The sequence below is a fragment of the Ahaetulla prasina genome, chromosome 7, assembly GCF_028640845.1.
Source record: "Ahaetulla prasina isolate Xishuangbanna chromosome 7, ASM2864084v1, whole genome shotgun sequence".
Classification (NCBI taxonomy): Eukaryota; Metazoa; Chordata; class Lepidosauria; order Squamata; family Colubridae; genus Ahaetulla; species Ahaetulla prasina.
Window position 1 is genome coordinate 27,840,811 of NC_080545.1, and position 12,442 is coordinate 27,853,252.

At 37.3% G+C, this 12,442-nt stretch overlaps 1 protein-coding gene across 4 annotated transcripts in view; it reads left to right on the plus strand.

Annotated features, from left to right (window-relative positions):
• SLC13A1 (solute carrier family 13 member 1) overlaps positions 1 to 12,442 on the plus strand; it is a 108,509-nt gene that overhangs the window by 53,201 nt on the left and 42,866 nt on the right. For all 4 annotated transcript variants that reach the window (XR_009156136.1, XM_058191278.1, XM_058191280.1 and 1 more), the window contains exons 3-4: positions 3,277 to 3,405; positions 4,318 to 4,454. Coding sequence is in view for 3 of the 4 variants with exons in the window: in XM_058191278.1 (XP_058047261.1) it covers positions 3,277 to 3,405; positions 4,318 to 4,454 (266 nt within the window). In the remaining variant the exon portion in view is untranslated. The remainder of the gene's footprint in view (positions 1 to 3,276; positions 3,406 to 4,317; positions 4,455 to 12,442) is intronic.

The window sequence follows — 12,442 nt, forward strand, 5'->3', positions numbered from 1 at the left end:
TGGTACTAGCACTTCACGTGATCTTGATTCTATCCTCTGTTTATGCAGCCCAGAACTGTGTTGGCTTTTTAACAGCTGCTGCACACTGCTGGCTCATATCTAGATGGTTATCCACTAGGACTCCAAGATCCCTCTCACAGGTACTACTATTGAGCAAGGTACCACATATACGGTACTGGTGCATTTTGTTTTTTTGGCCTAAATGTAGAACCTTACTTTTTTCACTGTTGAATTTCATTTTGTTAGATAGCGCCCAATGTTCAAGTCTGTCAAGATCTTTCTGTAACTTGAGCCTATCTTCTGGAGTGTTGGCTATTCCTGCCAGCTTGGTGTCATCTGCAAATTTGATGAGTTCCCCATCTATCCCCTCGTCCAAGTCATTGATGAAGATGTTGAAAAGTACTGGGCCTAAAACAGAGCCTTGGGGTACTCCACTGCATACTTCCCTCCATATCTGTCAGAGAAACCTATGTTGACATATGGAACTGATGTGTGTGAAGCAGAGTCTCATTGTATATTTATGGAAGCTGGTATCATTTATATAGCCATAATATATTGGAAGGACACACTTTGTATATTTTAAGTTAGGAAACATGGAAAATATGATATAATACTATGAATGGTACAGATAGCAGTAAATAATCTTACAACATATTGAGCTGTGATCTAGGAGCTATCCGTCTTAATTTTTCTTAATTTTTCAGCTTGTATAACTCTATCAAGTTCAGATTATTTCCCTTGAATTTTTTTGAAGTTTCTAGTAAAAATATTCATGTATTTTGATGCCTATTTCTTTAAGCATCCATGTTTGTGTATGTATTATACACAATATTTACATAATATTTACAAATACCTTTGACCAATATGAGAATTTTTACATTATTTTTACAAATTTATGTTTTCGTGAGCAAACTTGTCATGTTGGTGAGTTAAAATTCTAAATGCTTATGCCATGCAAAGACACCAAGACACTTCCAATTTTACACGGGAGAAAACCCGAACAACCAAAGACCTACATACAAACACCCGTGAAAACCTCAGAAAATATATATATATATATATAAATATATATATATATATATATATATATATATGTATATATATGTATATGTATGTATATATGCTGTATATATGTGTGTGTGTGTGTGTGTGTGTGTGTGTGTGTGTGTGTGTGTATTTCAGTATCACTGTGATTTGATACTGGTCTTTCTATAATTTTCTAAAAAGCAATCCTTTGCATCATTTAAGTATGTTAATGTTTGATACCAAAGCTCTGATTCTTAGTAATTCTCAATCATCAGTAGTTATGCAGTAAAATTTTGGATGGCATCTTAAGAAATTAATCATTGTTTGGGAAATATGTGCTAAATACGTATGACAAGCCACAAAAGACAGATAACTTCCTACTGCACATTCTAGGTCCATAGTGGTTGTATTTATTGTTGTATTTTCTTTTTAGAATATAATTCTGTAAGAATGGAAACATGTTATAAAAATGAGATTTTACTACTGCCTTTTCAACAAATTGCATGCAATAAAATAAATTTCTCTTGTTTACCATCTTACTGAAATGTAGCTGTGCCTAAGAGATGGATAATTTAGTTTCAGGCAGAGAGAAGAAACTATGCTCAATCTGTTATTTAAATGACTAATCTTTCCAGCTAATCTTTCTTCTCTAGCGTATGTGTAAAAGGATAGTTTAAGGCATCCTTCATGTGATGGAGAGAAAAAAAAACTGGCCGCAGAAGCTTTAATATGTATAGATTATGTCTTCGCTTTGGTTTCTTGAAAATTTCTTTACAATTTTACTGAAAGACAGTAACAAGTAGTAGTTTCCTGTTTTTAATTACCACTCTGGGACACAATCTATTACAGAGTGCTAAGGATATGGAAAGGCAGACAAAAATGTTCCATCATTAAGAATGGATCTTAGGGTCCCTGTGAGACATAGACCACTTAGCTCCATGCAGACTGTTCTATGTATTTCCCAGCCAGAAGCTTTTAGAATAGAATAGAATAGAATAGAATAGAATAGAATAGAATAGAATAGAATAGAATAGAATAGAATAGAATAGAATAGAATAGAATTTTATTGGCCAAGTGTGATTGGACACACAAGGAATTTGTCTTGGTGCATATGCTCTCAGTGTACATAAAAGAAAAGATACGTTCATCAAGGTACAACATTTACAACACAATTGATGATCAATATATCAATATAAATCATAAGGATTGCCAGCAACAAGTTATAGTCATACATTCATAAAAATTTAAAATTTAAAAGGACAAGTTGAACAAACACGAAGAAACATATTCTCAATCCCATTTAGGAGACTGATTTATTCATATCTGGATCCCCAATCTTATATGGTAGATCTCAGCCCAAACATGCAGGCTTTAGCAGATGAGAAGTGTAGGAGAATGAATTCAAAATGGCTTATGTCCTAGGGCAGGGGTCTCCAATCTTGGCAACTTTAAAACTTTGGACTTCAACTCCCAGAATCCCTCAGCCAGCCTGGCCTAGAGCAGGGGTCTCCAACCTTGGTAACTTTAAAACGTGTGGACTTCAACTCCCAGAGTTCCTCAGCCAGCAAAGCTGGCTGAGGATCTCTGGGAGTTGAAGTCCACAAGTCTTAAAGTTGCCACGGTTGGAGACCCCTGTCCTAGGGCATTCATTTTTGTCTGTTTGTTTTGGGGACAAAGCTTAAGCAAAAGAAAGAACTCCATAGAGGCACATCCCCAGTTATCTTATATAATTGAAACCAAAATGAGGATAGTTGGCCTACAGACTGAAAACTGCCATTAGCACAATATTTTTTAAAATCACTTCTATATAATTATCAAACTAATTGCCCAGATAAGTGCATTTTAGTTAGCAGAATGGAGTGTCGCCATGAAATCACTTTATTTTAATCCAGATAAATGTCATTCCCTTTCAGTAAAATAATGCGAAAGTTCAGAATAGATTCGAATTGGTAGAAGGTTGTGATGGTTAACTTTTATAAGTAGAGGTTGGGTCAGCTTCTGTTTACTGAAAAATTAATAGAAACCTGCAGTTTGACGAGGTGTCTAAACCAGGGGTCTCCAACCGTGGCAACTTTAAGACTTGTGGACTTCAACTCCCAGAAGTTTTCAAGGTTGGAGACCCCTGGTCTAAACTTTGATGTACAACTATATATTTGGAATTGTATTTTCTCTTCAGTTCTTTGGATATTTTCATTTGACTGCAATTATTGTCTAACGTAAATCTAATTTGTTTTAAATTATTTTTTCTAGGAAGCGGAATGTGCATACACATTGTTTGTGGTTGGTGTCTTCTGGCTTACAGAAGCTTTGCCTCTGGCTGTTTCTGCATTAATTCCTGCTTTAATGTTTCCACTGTTTGGAATATTGCCTTCAAAAAAGGTATATCTCCTCTGTGTGTTTCTCTTTCTCTACTGTTACTCCACCAGTCAGTCAATTTATATTTCAAAGATTAAAATGCATGAACTCGCTTTGATCAGATGTTGGTTTATAATGTGCCAGATGCTAAAAGGGGGGGCTATGAGATCTAAACTGCAAAAATCCAGAATACCACTAGGCCAAAAAAGATAACACAACTCTGATTCTTTGCTTCCATCTAGCTGCAATTTGTGGAATCAATTAAATAATCCTACTAAAAAGCCCTGAGTTCACTAAGAGCACATTTTGAAACCATCCTGACTTGCATTTATTTCTACATTAGAGACGATTGAATGCAGAAATTTAAAAACAGAGCTAGTCTGGTACAAGAGTTAATAAGACCAGGCTAAAACCCAGGATACTGTGAGTTTTAATTCTACTTTAGGCATGAAGCTGCTGGTTACTCTCTCTCTCAAGGCCAATTCTATCTCATAAACCAATTCCAAAAAACTTTGCCAGGAAAACTGCAGGAACACAGAAGGATGACTAAGCAGGCTGCACTATGATGACACTTGCTTATGATACTAAAAACAAAATCACTTTTCATGAACTGAGCCATAGTATGTCACTGATATCACTTAGACAACTAAGATACTAAGAAGTGAATGAAAATGACTTCCTACACTCACAATCTAAATTTATCCTACAGTTTCCTAATGCTTATTAGCTCCATTTATTTTATTTATTTAATATTTCTCTCAGATGATGGGCACTGCAGCCACTAGCCTTCATCTTTCACCAAAACTGCTTCATATATACTTTTTGTTTTAAAAACTCTCTTTTTATTCCAGATGAGCCAATGCATTTTGTGTTTTGAATGCAAAAGTTTAAAAGCATGCACTTAGCTAATAAGACACATTTTGATTTGATTTTTAGGTGGCATCTGCTTATTTTAAAGATTTTCATCTGCTCTTGACTGGCATAATTTGCTTGGCAACATCAATTGAAAAATGGAATTTGCACAAGAGAATTGCCCTGAAAATGGTGATGCTGGTGGGTGTTAACCCTGCATGGTACGTAGCACGTTCATTTGTGTGTCTGTCTGTATGTATGAAGGTGCTATTGAAATCCCATTTGGCTCAGAAATGATTCTGCTTTGCAGCACAGTTGCTTCCTCTTTTCTTGATAGTTTGTTGTCCATTAGCAACCACACACTGGAAAGATATTCAACAGATGCTGCTTTAGTACAGTTCCACTGTTACAAAGAGGATAAGAAACAACAGGGCAAGTTGAGCTGTAAGGCATTGCCTGTTTACATACCAGGATTACTGCTCTATTTGGCTGCTAAAGAGATTGGCTACGACCAGCCTTTTGCTGAAATTTAATTATATGTATCATTGGGGCGAGAAGACAAGTCGCACATGAAATGCTTCTGTTATTGACAATAATGGTGGATGGCTTGGAACGAAATAGCAGACGAACTAGTGAACAACTCTGACTCATCCTCCTTAATGGCTGAGATTAGGCAACCCACGAGATCTTTCATACACTGCATCACTATTATTCAATTTATAGTTTAGGTAGTTCCAGCAGCAATTTCAGACTCTGGTGGAATATTCTGCCTTTTTCCCAATTTGTCGACTGTTCTTACAAAGAAGAAATTAAACCCATGCTGTGCTCTTTTTTATTGCTCTCAAGGAGTCAGATGGCCCCTACTGTCTCTTGTCAATCCCATCAGCAAGTCAAAAAGGAGTTTGTAAGCACAGCAGGCTCCCTGAGTCTGAATTGCCAGTGGCTGCTGTGATGGGGAAGCAGTAAGCTGTCACTTACCTCTTTGATTGCAAATTAGCAATGTTAGCTAAAGCAGGAGCGTTTCCCCTCCTGATATTCGATGTGGGTGAACAGGAAGCCACGGTAAGAGCCAGTAGATGTGCTCATGCATTCCTACCAGCAAACGTACAATACTAGCAAAAAAAGAGGCGGTCCTTCAATTGCACAGACACAGCAGCCATCTTGATAGTTTGCACATGTGGGCATTCTGCTGGACACCATGGGATGGATCCAAAGGTAACAATATCTAGCCATGTGGGGTGATCTAGAAAACTAAGTAGGGTTAGCCTTGAATAATATTTGTATGAAAGGTAGCTAGGAAACTTTATGCCAATATAGAATAGATTAGTATTTCTCAACCTTAGTCATGTTAGTTGGGTGGCGGGGAATTCGGGGATGAAGGTGGATATATGTATGTATCCCAGGATAATGTTGCAAGATCCAATTTGGGTCACTCACAAGGACCAGAGGTTTAGTCCCCTGAGCTTTCAGACTTGTGCTGGAGCCCCTTCTCAGGGAATTTCTCTCTAGCAGAGCATGTGCTTTGGGCTATTCCAGTGATGGCTAACCTTTTCTGGACTGAATGCCCAAAGTGCGTGTGTGTGCGCGCAAATGCGTACATGCACTCCTGAATCCCACAAATGCAATGCGCATGCAGCCCCATACATGCATCCCAGCCCTGCAAGTACGTGTGACCCCGCATGTGCCCCATCCCCCGCATGCCCTTCACTCCCTGTGCATGCAGACAGAGACCCAACGACCAAGTGGCTGAGGTGAACTGGGACGATGGCGGCGGAGGTGAACTGGGACGATGGCTCCCATACCCACAGAGAGGGCGCTGTGTGCCACCTGTGGCACGTTTGTCATAGGTTCGCCATCATGGGGCTATTCTGTTTGTAGTAGTTATATGGTGCCTGGTGTATGGCTTTTTAGTAGTTCACTGGGTTGATAATGGCTAGCTATTAAGTTTCCTTCTGCTGCCAAGCCCTCATCTCCTAAGTACTTGATAAAACTGGTGGTAAAGATGGAGTTTATGTCCATCCATCTTAAAGTGGTTAAGGTTGAGAAACACTGAAATAGACTAAAAGTACAATTTTATACTTATCTTCTCAGAGAAATTTAAGCTACAGTTCTATAGATATACATTTCAGTACTTAGTTATGTAAATTATACATTTAGACTATAATACTGTAATCAGTTTCCCTAGACCCAAGTATTTGAAATGTCATGTCACATGTACAATGATCCTTTATTTCTCTTTGCAGTAATGTGAGTATATAATGTGATATATGCAAAGTATATTTCAAACAAGAATAATTGAGAGTAAGCAATATTTTATATTACACACATATAGATTTGCTTGGTTGTTCCAATGTCTAGAATTACAACTTAAACCTCATGATTTTGTGATTTCAAATTAGTAAAAAGTTCAGATAGACAATAGAAAAATAAATAATATATTTACCTAGAATTTCCTTTATAACCTGGTTCTCTTCATACTATTAAATATATATACAGAATAAAATCCAAAAGTAATGACAATTTAGTGCTGCATGTAAAGCCTCACACTTCTTCTCCAATCATACAAATGAGTGAACAAGTCACAAAGTTTAAATTTATTATACTTTTTGATTTAGTTTGGCCTGGGAAGTTATACCAAGGAAACATTGCAAAGTTAATAAGCTACAGCTGCCCAATGCATCTTTCCTTATCATTTGTAATGACTTTTCCCACAGGGAAGCTAAATAAATTGATCTTTCTGATGCTTATAATATGATTTTTGGAATTAAACATATTTCAAATTTCTTCCACTAGAGATGACATATTCATCATAATTGACTCATGCCTTGTTCTGTCCTACAACCGTCAGTCTCAATACCTTCACGCTTGCATGTATTATATTTTATCAAGTCAGCATTTTGGTCAAAGAATATTTTACACACTTTTCTGTAAGAGAAATAAAATATAGAATTGCCTTCAGATAGTATTTAATTTAACTCAATTAAATCAAATTAATTTGCTATGTTGGGCAAAGTTTTTTTTTTTATTACACAGTATAGTATTGTCATCAGTTGTAAATTTGTCAATGAACTCAAAACTTTTGGCAGCAAATTGCTGGTGTGTTTTCACAGTGGGCTTTTTAATGGAGAATTATTGCCTTTAATGGTATTCTTTAATATTATTGAACAAAGCTATTACCAATTTCAACAAAAGTTTTAAAATAACGTTTTGCTTTAGAAATTTATTAATAAATGCATGTAGGTTAGACACTAGAAAAATACTCTGTTCATTATAGTTTGTGAATGACAGAATCAATTTTGATATATAGTAGAAATGGAGAAATTGTTACAAAGTATTTATGGAAGAATTGGAATTTAAAATGTGAACATCACTGATTGGGGTAATTTGAATGATAGGGGTTTTATTAGATTAGAATTTTGGTTTTGCTATAATGAAGTTATTTTTGAAATTATATTGTTTATTCCTTCATTATTCATTTTTTTTAAAAAAAGGTCTGGATATTAATGGAATTGACCTTCACTTGTTAGCAATAAAGTGTTTAAACAGTTTATTTAAAGCTGCTGGATAGCACTTGCTATAAGCAAAGAGTATTTGTAGAAACACTCTTAAAGTAAAATCTGGATACTGCCAATGTTGTACAGTACTAGGGACCCAATATGTATAAGTAGAAACCTGAATTGTTTAAATGTGGTGATTTTAATAGCAAAAATGTCAGTTTTCCATATTTGGAAGAGTAAGGTATTCTAAATATCGTGTAGGAGTGTCAGACACATTCATCTTGAATGCTGTTGAAACTGTCAAAAGCAATTGCAGTATACATATATATACCTGGAGATACAGTTTCACAAATACAAAAATATTGCTGTCTATGAATCTTTTCACTTTATAAGGTATACTAAAATGTTTGAAATTATGTTTCTAACACTTTTTCTCACTCTCAGCTCCTGGCCTATCTAATTGTCAAAACTATCCAGCTACCCCAGATACTCTCCAATTCAGCGCCTCTACAAATTTGTAAAGGGAAATCATGCATGTGGTTTGTTCCCTGGTGGCCGGCCTTATGATGCAGACTTTATGATTTAGAGAAAAAAACTAGCAACATGTACTGTTTCAAGAAATTGTGTTCTATTGCTCTTTGTTGTGCCGGTAATCAGTCAGATATTCAGTGAAGTGTGTTTGTGAACTGATGTACGTGCTCATGTGTATGTGTGCATAGATTGATAACAAAAGATGATTTAGATACTTGGTGAACTGAGATGTTAGCAAAGAAAGCCAGCTGCTTGTTAGGATTTATGATTAGAGAATTATTTGTTGTATAGCAGAAACCAGTGACCTTTGGAGGGTGGGATGTCAAGGAATGTGCAAATGTGCACGCTTTGGAGCTAACAGACTAATGAGAGAGCCACAGAGTGAGTGAGGATATAGAAGCATGTGGGTTTGGAGCACTTTCGGGGTGCTTCTATTTTAAAATTGTCACTTGCTTGTCACGAGCAAAATTGAAAATGCCATTTATTTCCCATTTCAAAATCGAAAGAAAAACTCTACCTTCACTTTTCAGTTGTGTTGGAGGGGCTCTTGAAGGCGTTAGGGGTTGGTTTCTCCATCCTTGTTACATGGGCTCATTAAAAAGGTCAGTGAAATACAGGTATTCCTTAACTTCCAACCACAATTGAACCCAAAATGTATGTTGCTAAGTGAGACAGTTATTAAGTAACTTTTTCCTCATTTTATGTTGTTTCTTGCCACAGTTATTAAGTGAATCACTGCAGTTGTTAAACTGGTAACATGGTTGTTAAGTGAAATCTGGCTTCCCCATTGACTTTGCTTGTCAGAAGGTTGCAAAAGGGGATCACATGGACATGGGAAGTCACAAATATGAATCGGTTGCCAAGTGTCTGAATCTTGACCACCTGACCGTGTGAATACTGCAATAGTCATAAGTGTGAAAAATAGCAATAGCACTTATATACCATTTCATAGTGCTTTTACAGCCCTCTCTAAGTGGTTCAGAGTCAGCATATTGCCCCCAACAATCTGGGTCCTCATTTTACCCACCTCAGAAGGATGGAAGGCTGAATCATCCTTGAGCCGGTGTTGTGGTCCGTCAGCAGCCTACGGAGCTGGCAACGGAGTCAGACAGCGATGAGGCTGAGGTGAGGCCAGAGCCATCGGGAAGTGAGGTGCGGACTCCAGAGCCTCCAGAGACTGATAGTAGTGAGGCACAGGAACTGGAGAAGCCTGTTCCTAATGCACGCATGAGAAGAGCTGCCAAAAGGCAAGAGCAGCTCAAGCAGAGAGGACAACTCGGGAGTAGGGCCAAGAGATGATTGGCCCCTCCCATAAGGCTTAAAACAGACCAGCACCAGCATTTGGCCTTTGCTGGAAAACAATGTTGTAACTGCATCTTCTGCTTCATCTTCTGCTTCGTGTACATCTTTATTTTTGTGGCTTCTAGATGTTTTCCAGGAAGGGCCTTTGGCAATTTGCCTAATTGGACTAACTGAGGAATTTGTTTTGGGAGGCATTTGTTTTACTTTGAGTTGAACAATACTGGGAATGAAGTAATTCCCAGCTGTTCGAATAAAGTTTATTTTTCCACAGACTAAGTTTATTACTACCTACTTGGGTCTGGGTCACAACAGCCGGTGAGATTTGAACTGCTGGACTGCAGCTAGCAGTCAGCTGAAGTAGCTTGCAGTACTGCACTCTAATCACTGCACCACTTCAGCTTGAAAAATGGTCATAAGTCACTTTTTTCAGTGCTGTTGTAACTTTGAACGGTCACTAACCAAACTGTTGTAAATCAAGGACTACTTGTTGTTCTAATCCATACAGTAGTTATCCATGCTGACTGTCCTTTCACAACTTTTCTTCTCTCTTTTCCAGTGGAAAAGCCCAGGGGAAAAGTAGATCCGCCAGGAAAAAGAAATACTAATTAAAAAACACATGCATACTATACATTTTTACCAGATTTCAATCTAACAACTTACTAAAGGAAAAAGTAAATGTTTCCCCTGTCCAGTCATCTCTGTTTCTTAGAAAAGGGAACCAGCATTGTCTGAAGACACATCCGTGGTCATGTGGCCAGTATGCTATTATCTTCCCACCAAAGTGCTTCCTTATTTATCTACTTGTATTTGCATGCTTTCAAACTGGGCAGAGTTGGGGCAAGTAATGGAAGCTCACCCCTTTGCGTTGCATTCAGGTCTTGAACCCAGGCTATCAGTGTTCCAGGTGACAAGCTCAGACTCTTTAATCAGTGAGCTATCATGCCCCTAACAAGCTACTACCGGTATTTATAAGGTAAACTATGGTATATAACCTTTGTTTAGTTATAGCACTACTGGTAAAGCAAATTCTTGATTCACTTTTCCTGCCTCTCTGAAGTAGGCAATAAATAAAAATGGACAGGAGAACTCTGGAGGACAGAAGGAGAAAAAGAATATGACAAAATTGCACCAGGAAAGTGCTTATCACATTTGTGATAGGAGGAAGATGCCATATCATCCATTCCTACCCTTCAAAAAAAGTTATTGGCCTTTTGACTAACAAGACAATTCACAGATGCATATAATCCAGAGTAATGATGTATTTAATATATTTATACACAGTATCTGTATATCAAACCATCTATGGTTTCTGCACATCTAATACAATCCATCAGAGTGGGATTAATTTTTGCAATTTAGGAAGCACACTATCTCTGTAGTGGCATCCACCTTCTGGAATGAGATCCCCCAAGAGATCTGTACATTTCCACATTTGATGGTAATATTTACTTTGCCGTTGGCTTAGAGTGGATTGGACTCCTCTGTGTTGTTTGCTTCATTGTTGGATTGCCATCTTCTGATTATCTTGTAGTGACTTTTATACTCCTTATGGTTCATTTTCTGGCTTTATTGCAATGAGCCATTCAGTGTCAGTTGGAGTTGGGCGGCATCAAAATTGAATAGAATAATTAAAATAAGATTAATTATATTGATTTAACTGGATCTAGATCAAGGAGAGATCAAAAGCAAGGACTGGGAGTAGACAGAAACATTCATTTGCATTTTTATAATTACATGCATAATTCATCCTCATCCACAATCTTTTGCAAAAGTACTTATAACCCAATTTTTTAAATACCAGGCATAATAAGCTGATACTATCCAGAATTTAAGCATGGCCTAATAACTGTTGGTGCCCACACAGTGGAAGAACAAAGAGATCTATTATTTTATTAGCCAACACCTATATCAATCAGAAAGCCAGCTGCAGCTCTCAGGAAGCAAATACATTTTTACTATTGGAATTTTCACAAAACCATAAAATGCTGAGCGTTGGTATGAAATCAGTGGATAACAGTTGATATTAGTTTAGCTTTCTGCAAAGTCTCTAGGAAGTATTTGGTGGTTGTCGCAGAGATGGTGAAAAGACACTTAATCACCTAACAAAGTGTTAACAGTAATTTAATAGTAACTGAGAACCTACTCAACCAATTGGTGGTTTAAAATGTGTGACATAGCTCTGTTGCTTCATACAGCAAAACAAAAACAAAAAAACCCCACCCACTATTATTTAAAGTTGTTTAAAACATATATTATAATATAATTGAGGTATTTTATACTTCATCCTTTTAAAAAAACTAACAGCATATCAACAGCAATTTATTTTAATTAGTAGTTTAAAATATAACATATAGATATGTGGTCAAAAATGGGGGGGGGACCCTGCCGGCTGCTTTTAATATAATTTATATGTTCTACAATTTATAAATACTTATTTATAAGATAACCCAATAATTATTTTACCCTGCTTGCTGGGATTATTTTTGTTTTGCATGCTTAAAATAAAAACTGGCCAGGTTTATGTTAGTATATAAGGGATGTGGTGGTTCAGTGGCTAAGACTCTGAGCTTGTCGATCAAAAGGTCAGCAGTTCAGCTGTTTGAATCCCTAATGCCACGTAATGGGGTGAGCTCCCGTTACTTCTCCCAGCTTCTGCCAACCTAGCAGTTCGAAAGCATGTTAAAAAATTCAAGTAGAAAAATAGGGACCATCATTGGTGGGAAGGTAACTGTTCTGTGCGCCTTTGGCGTTTAGTCATGCCGGCCACATGACCACAGAGACGTCTTCGGACAGCGCTGGCTCTTCGGCTTTGAAACGGAGATGAGCCCTGGCCCCTAGAGTCGGGAACGACTAGCACATATGTGCGAGGGGAACCTTTA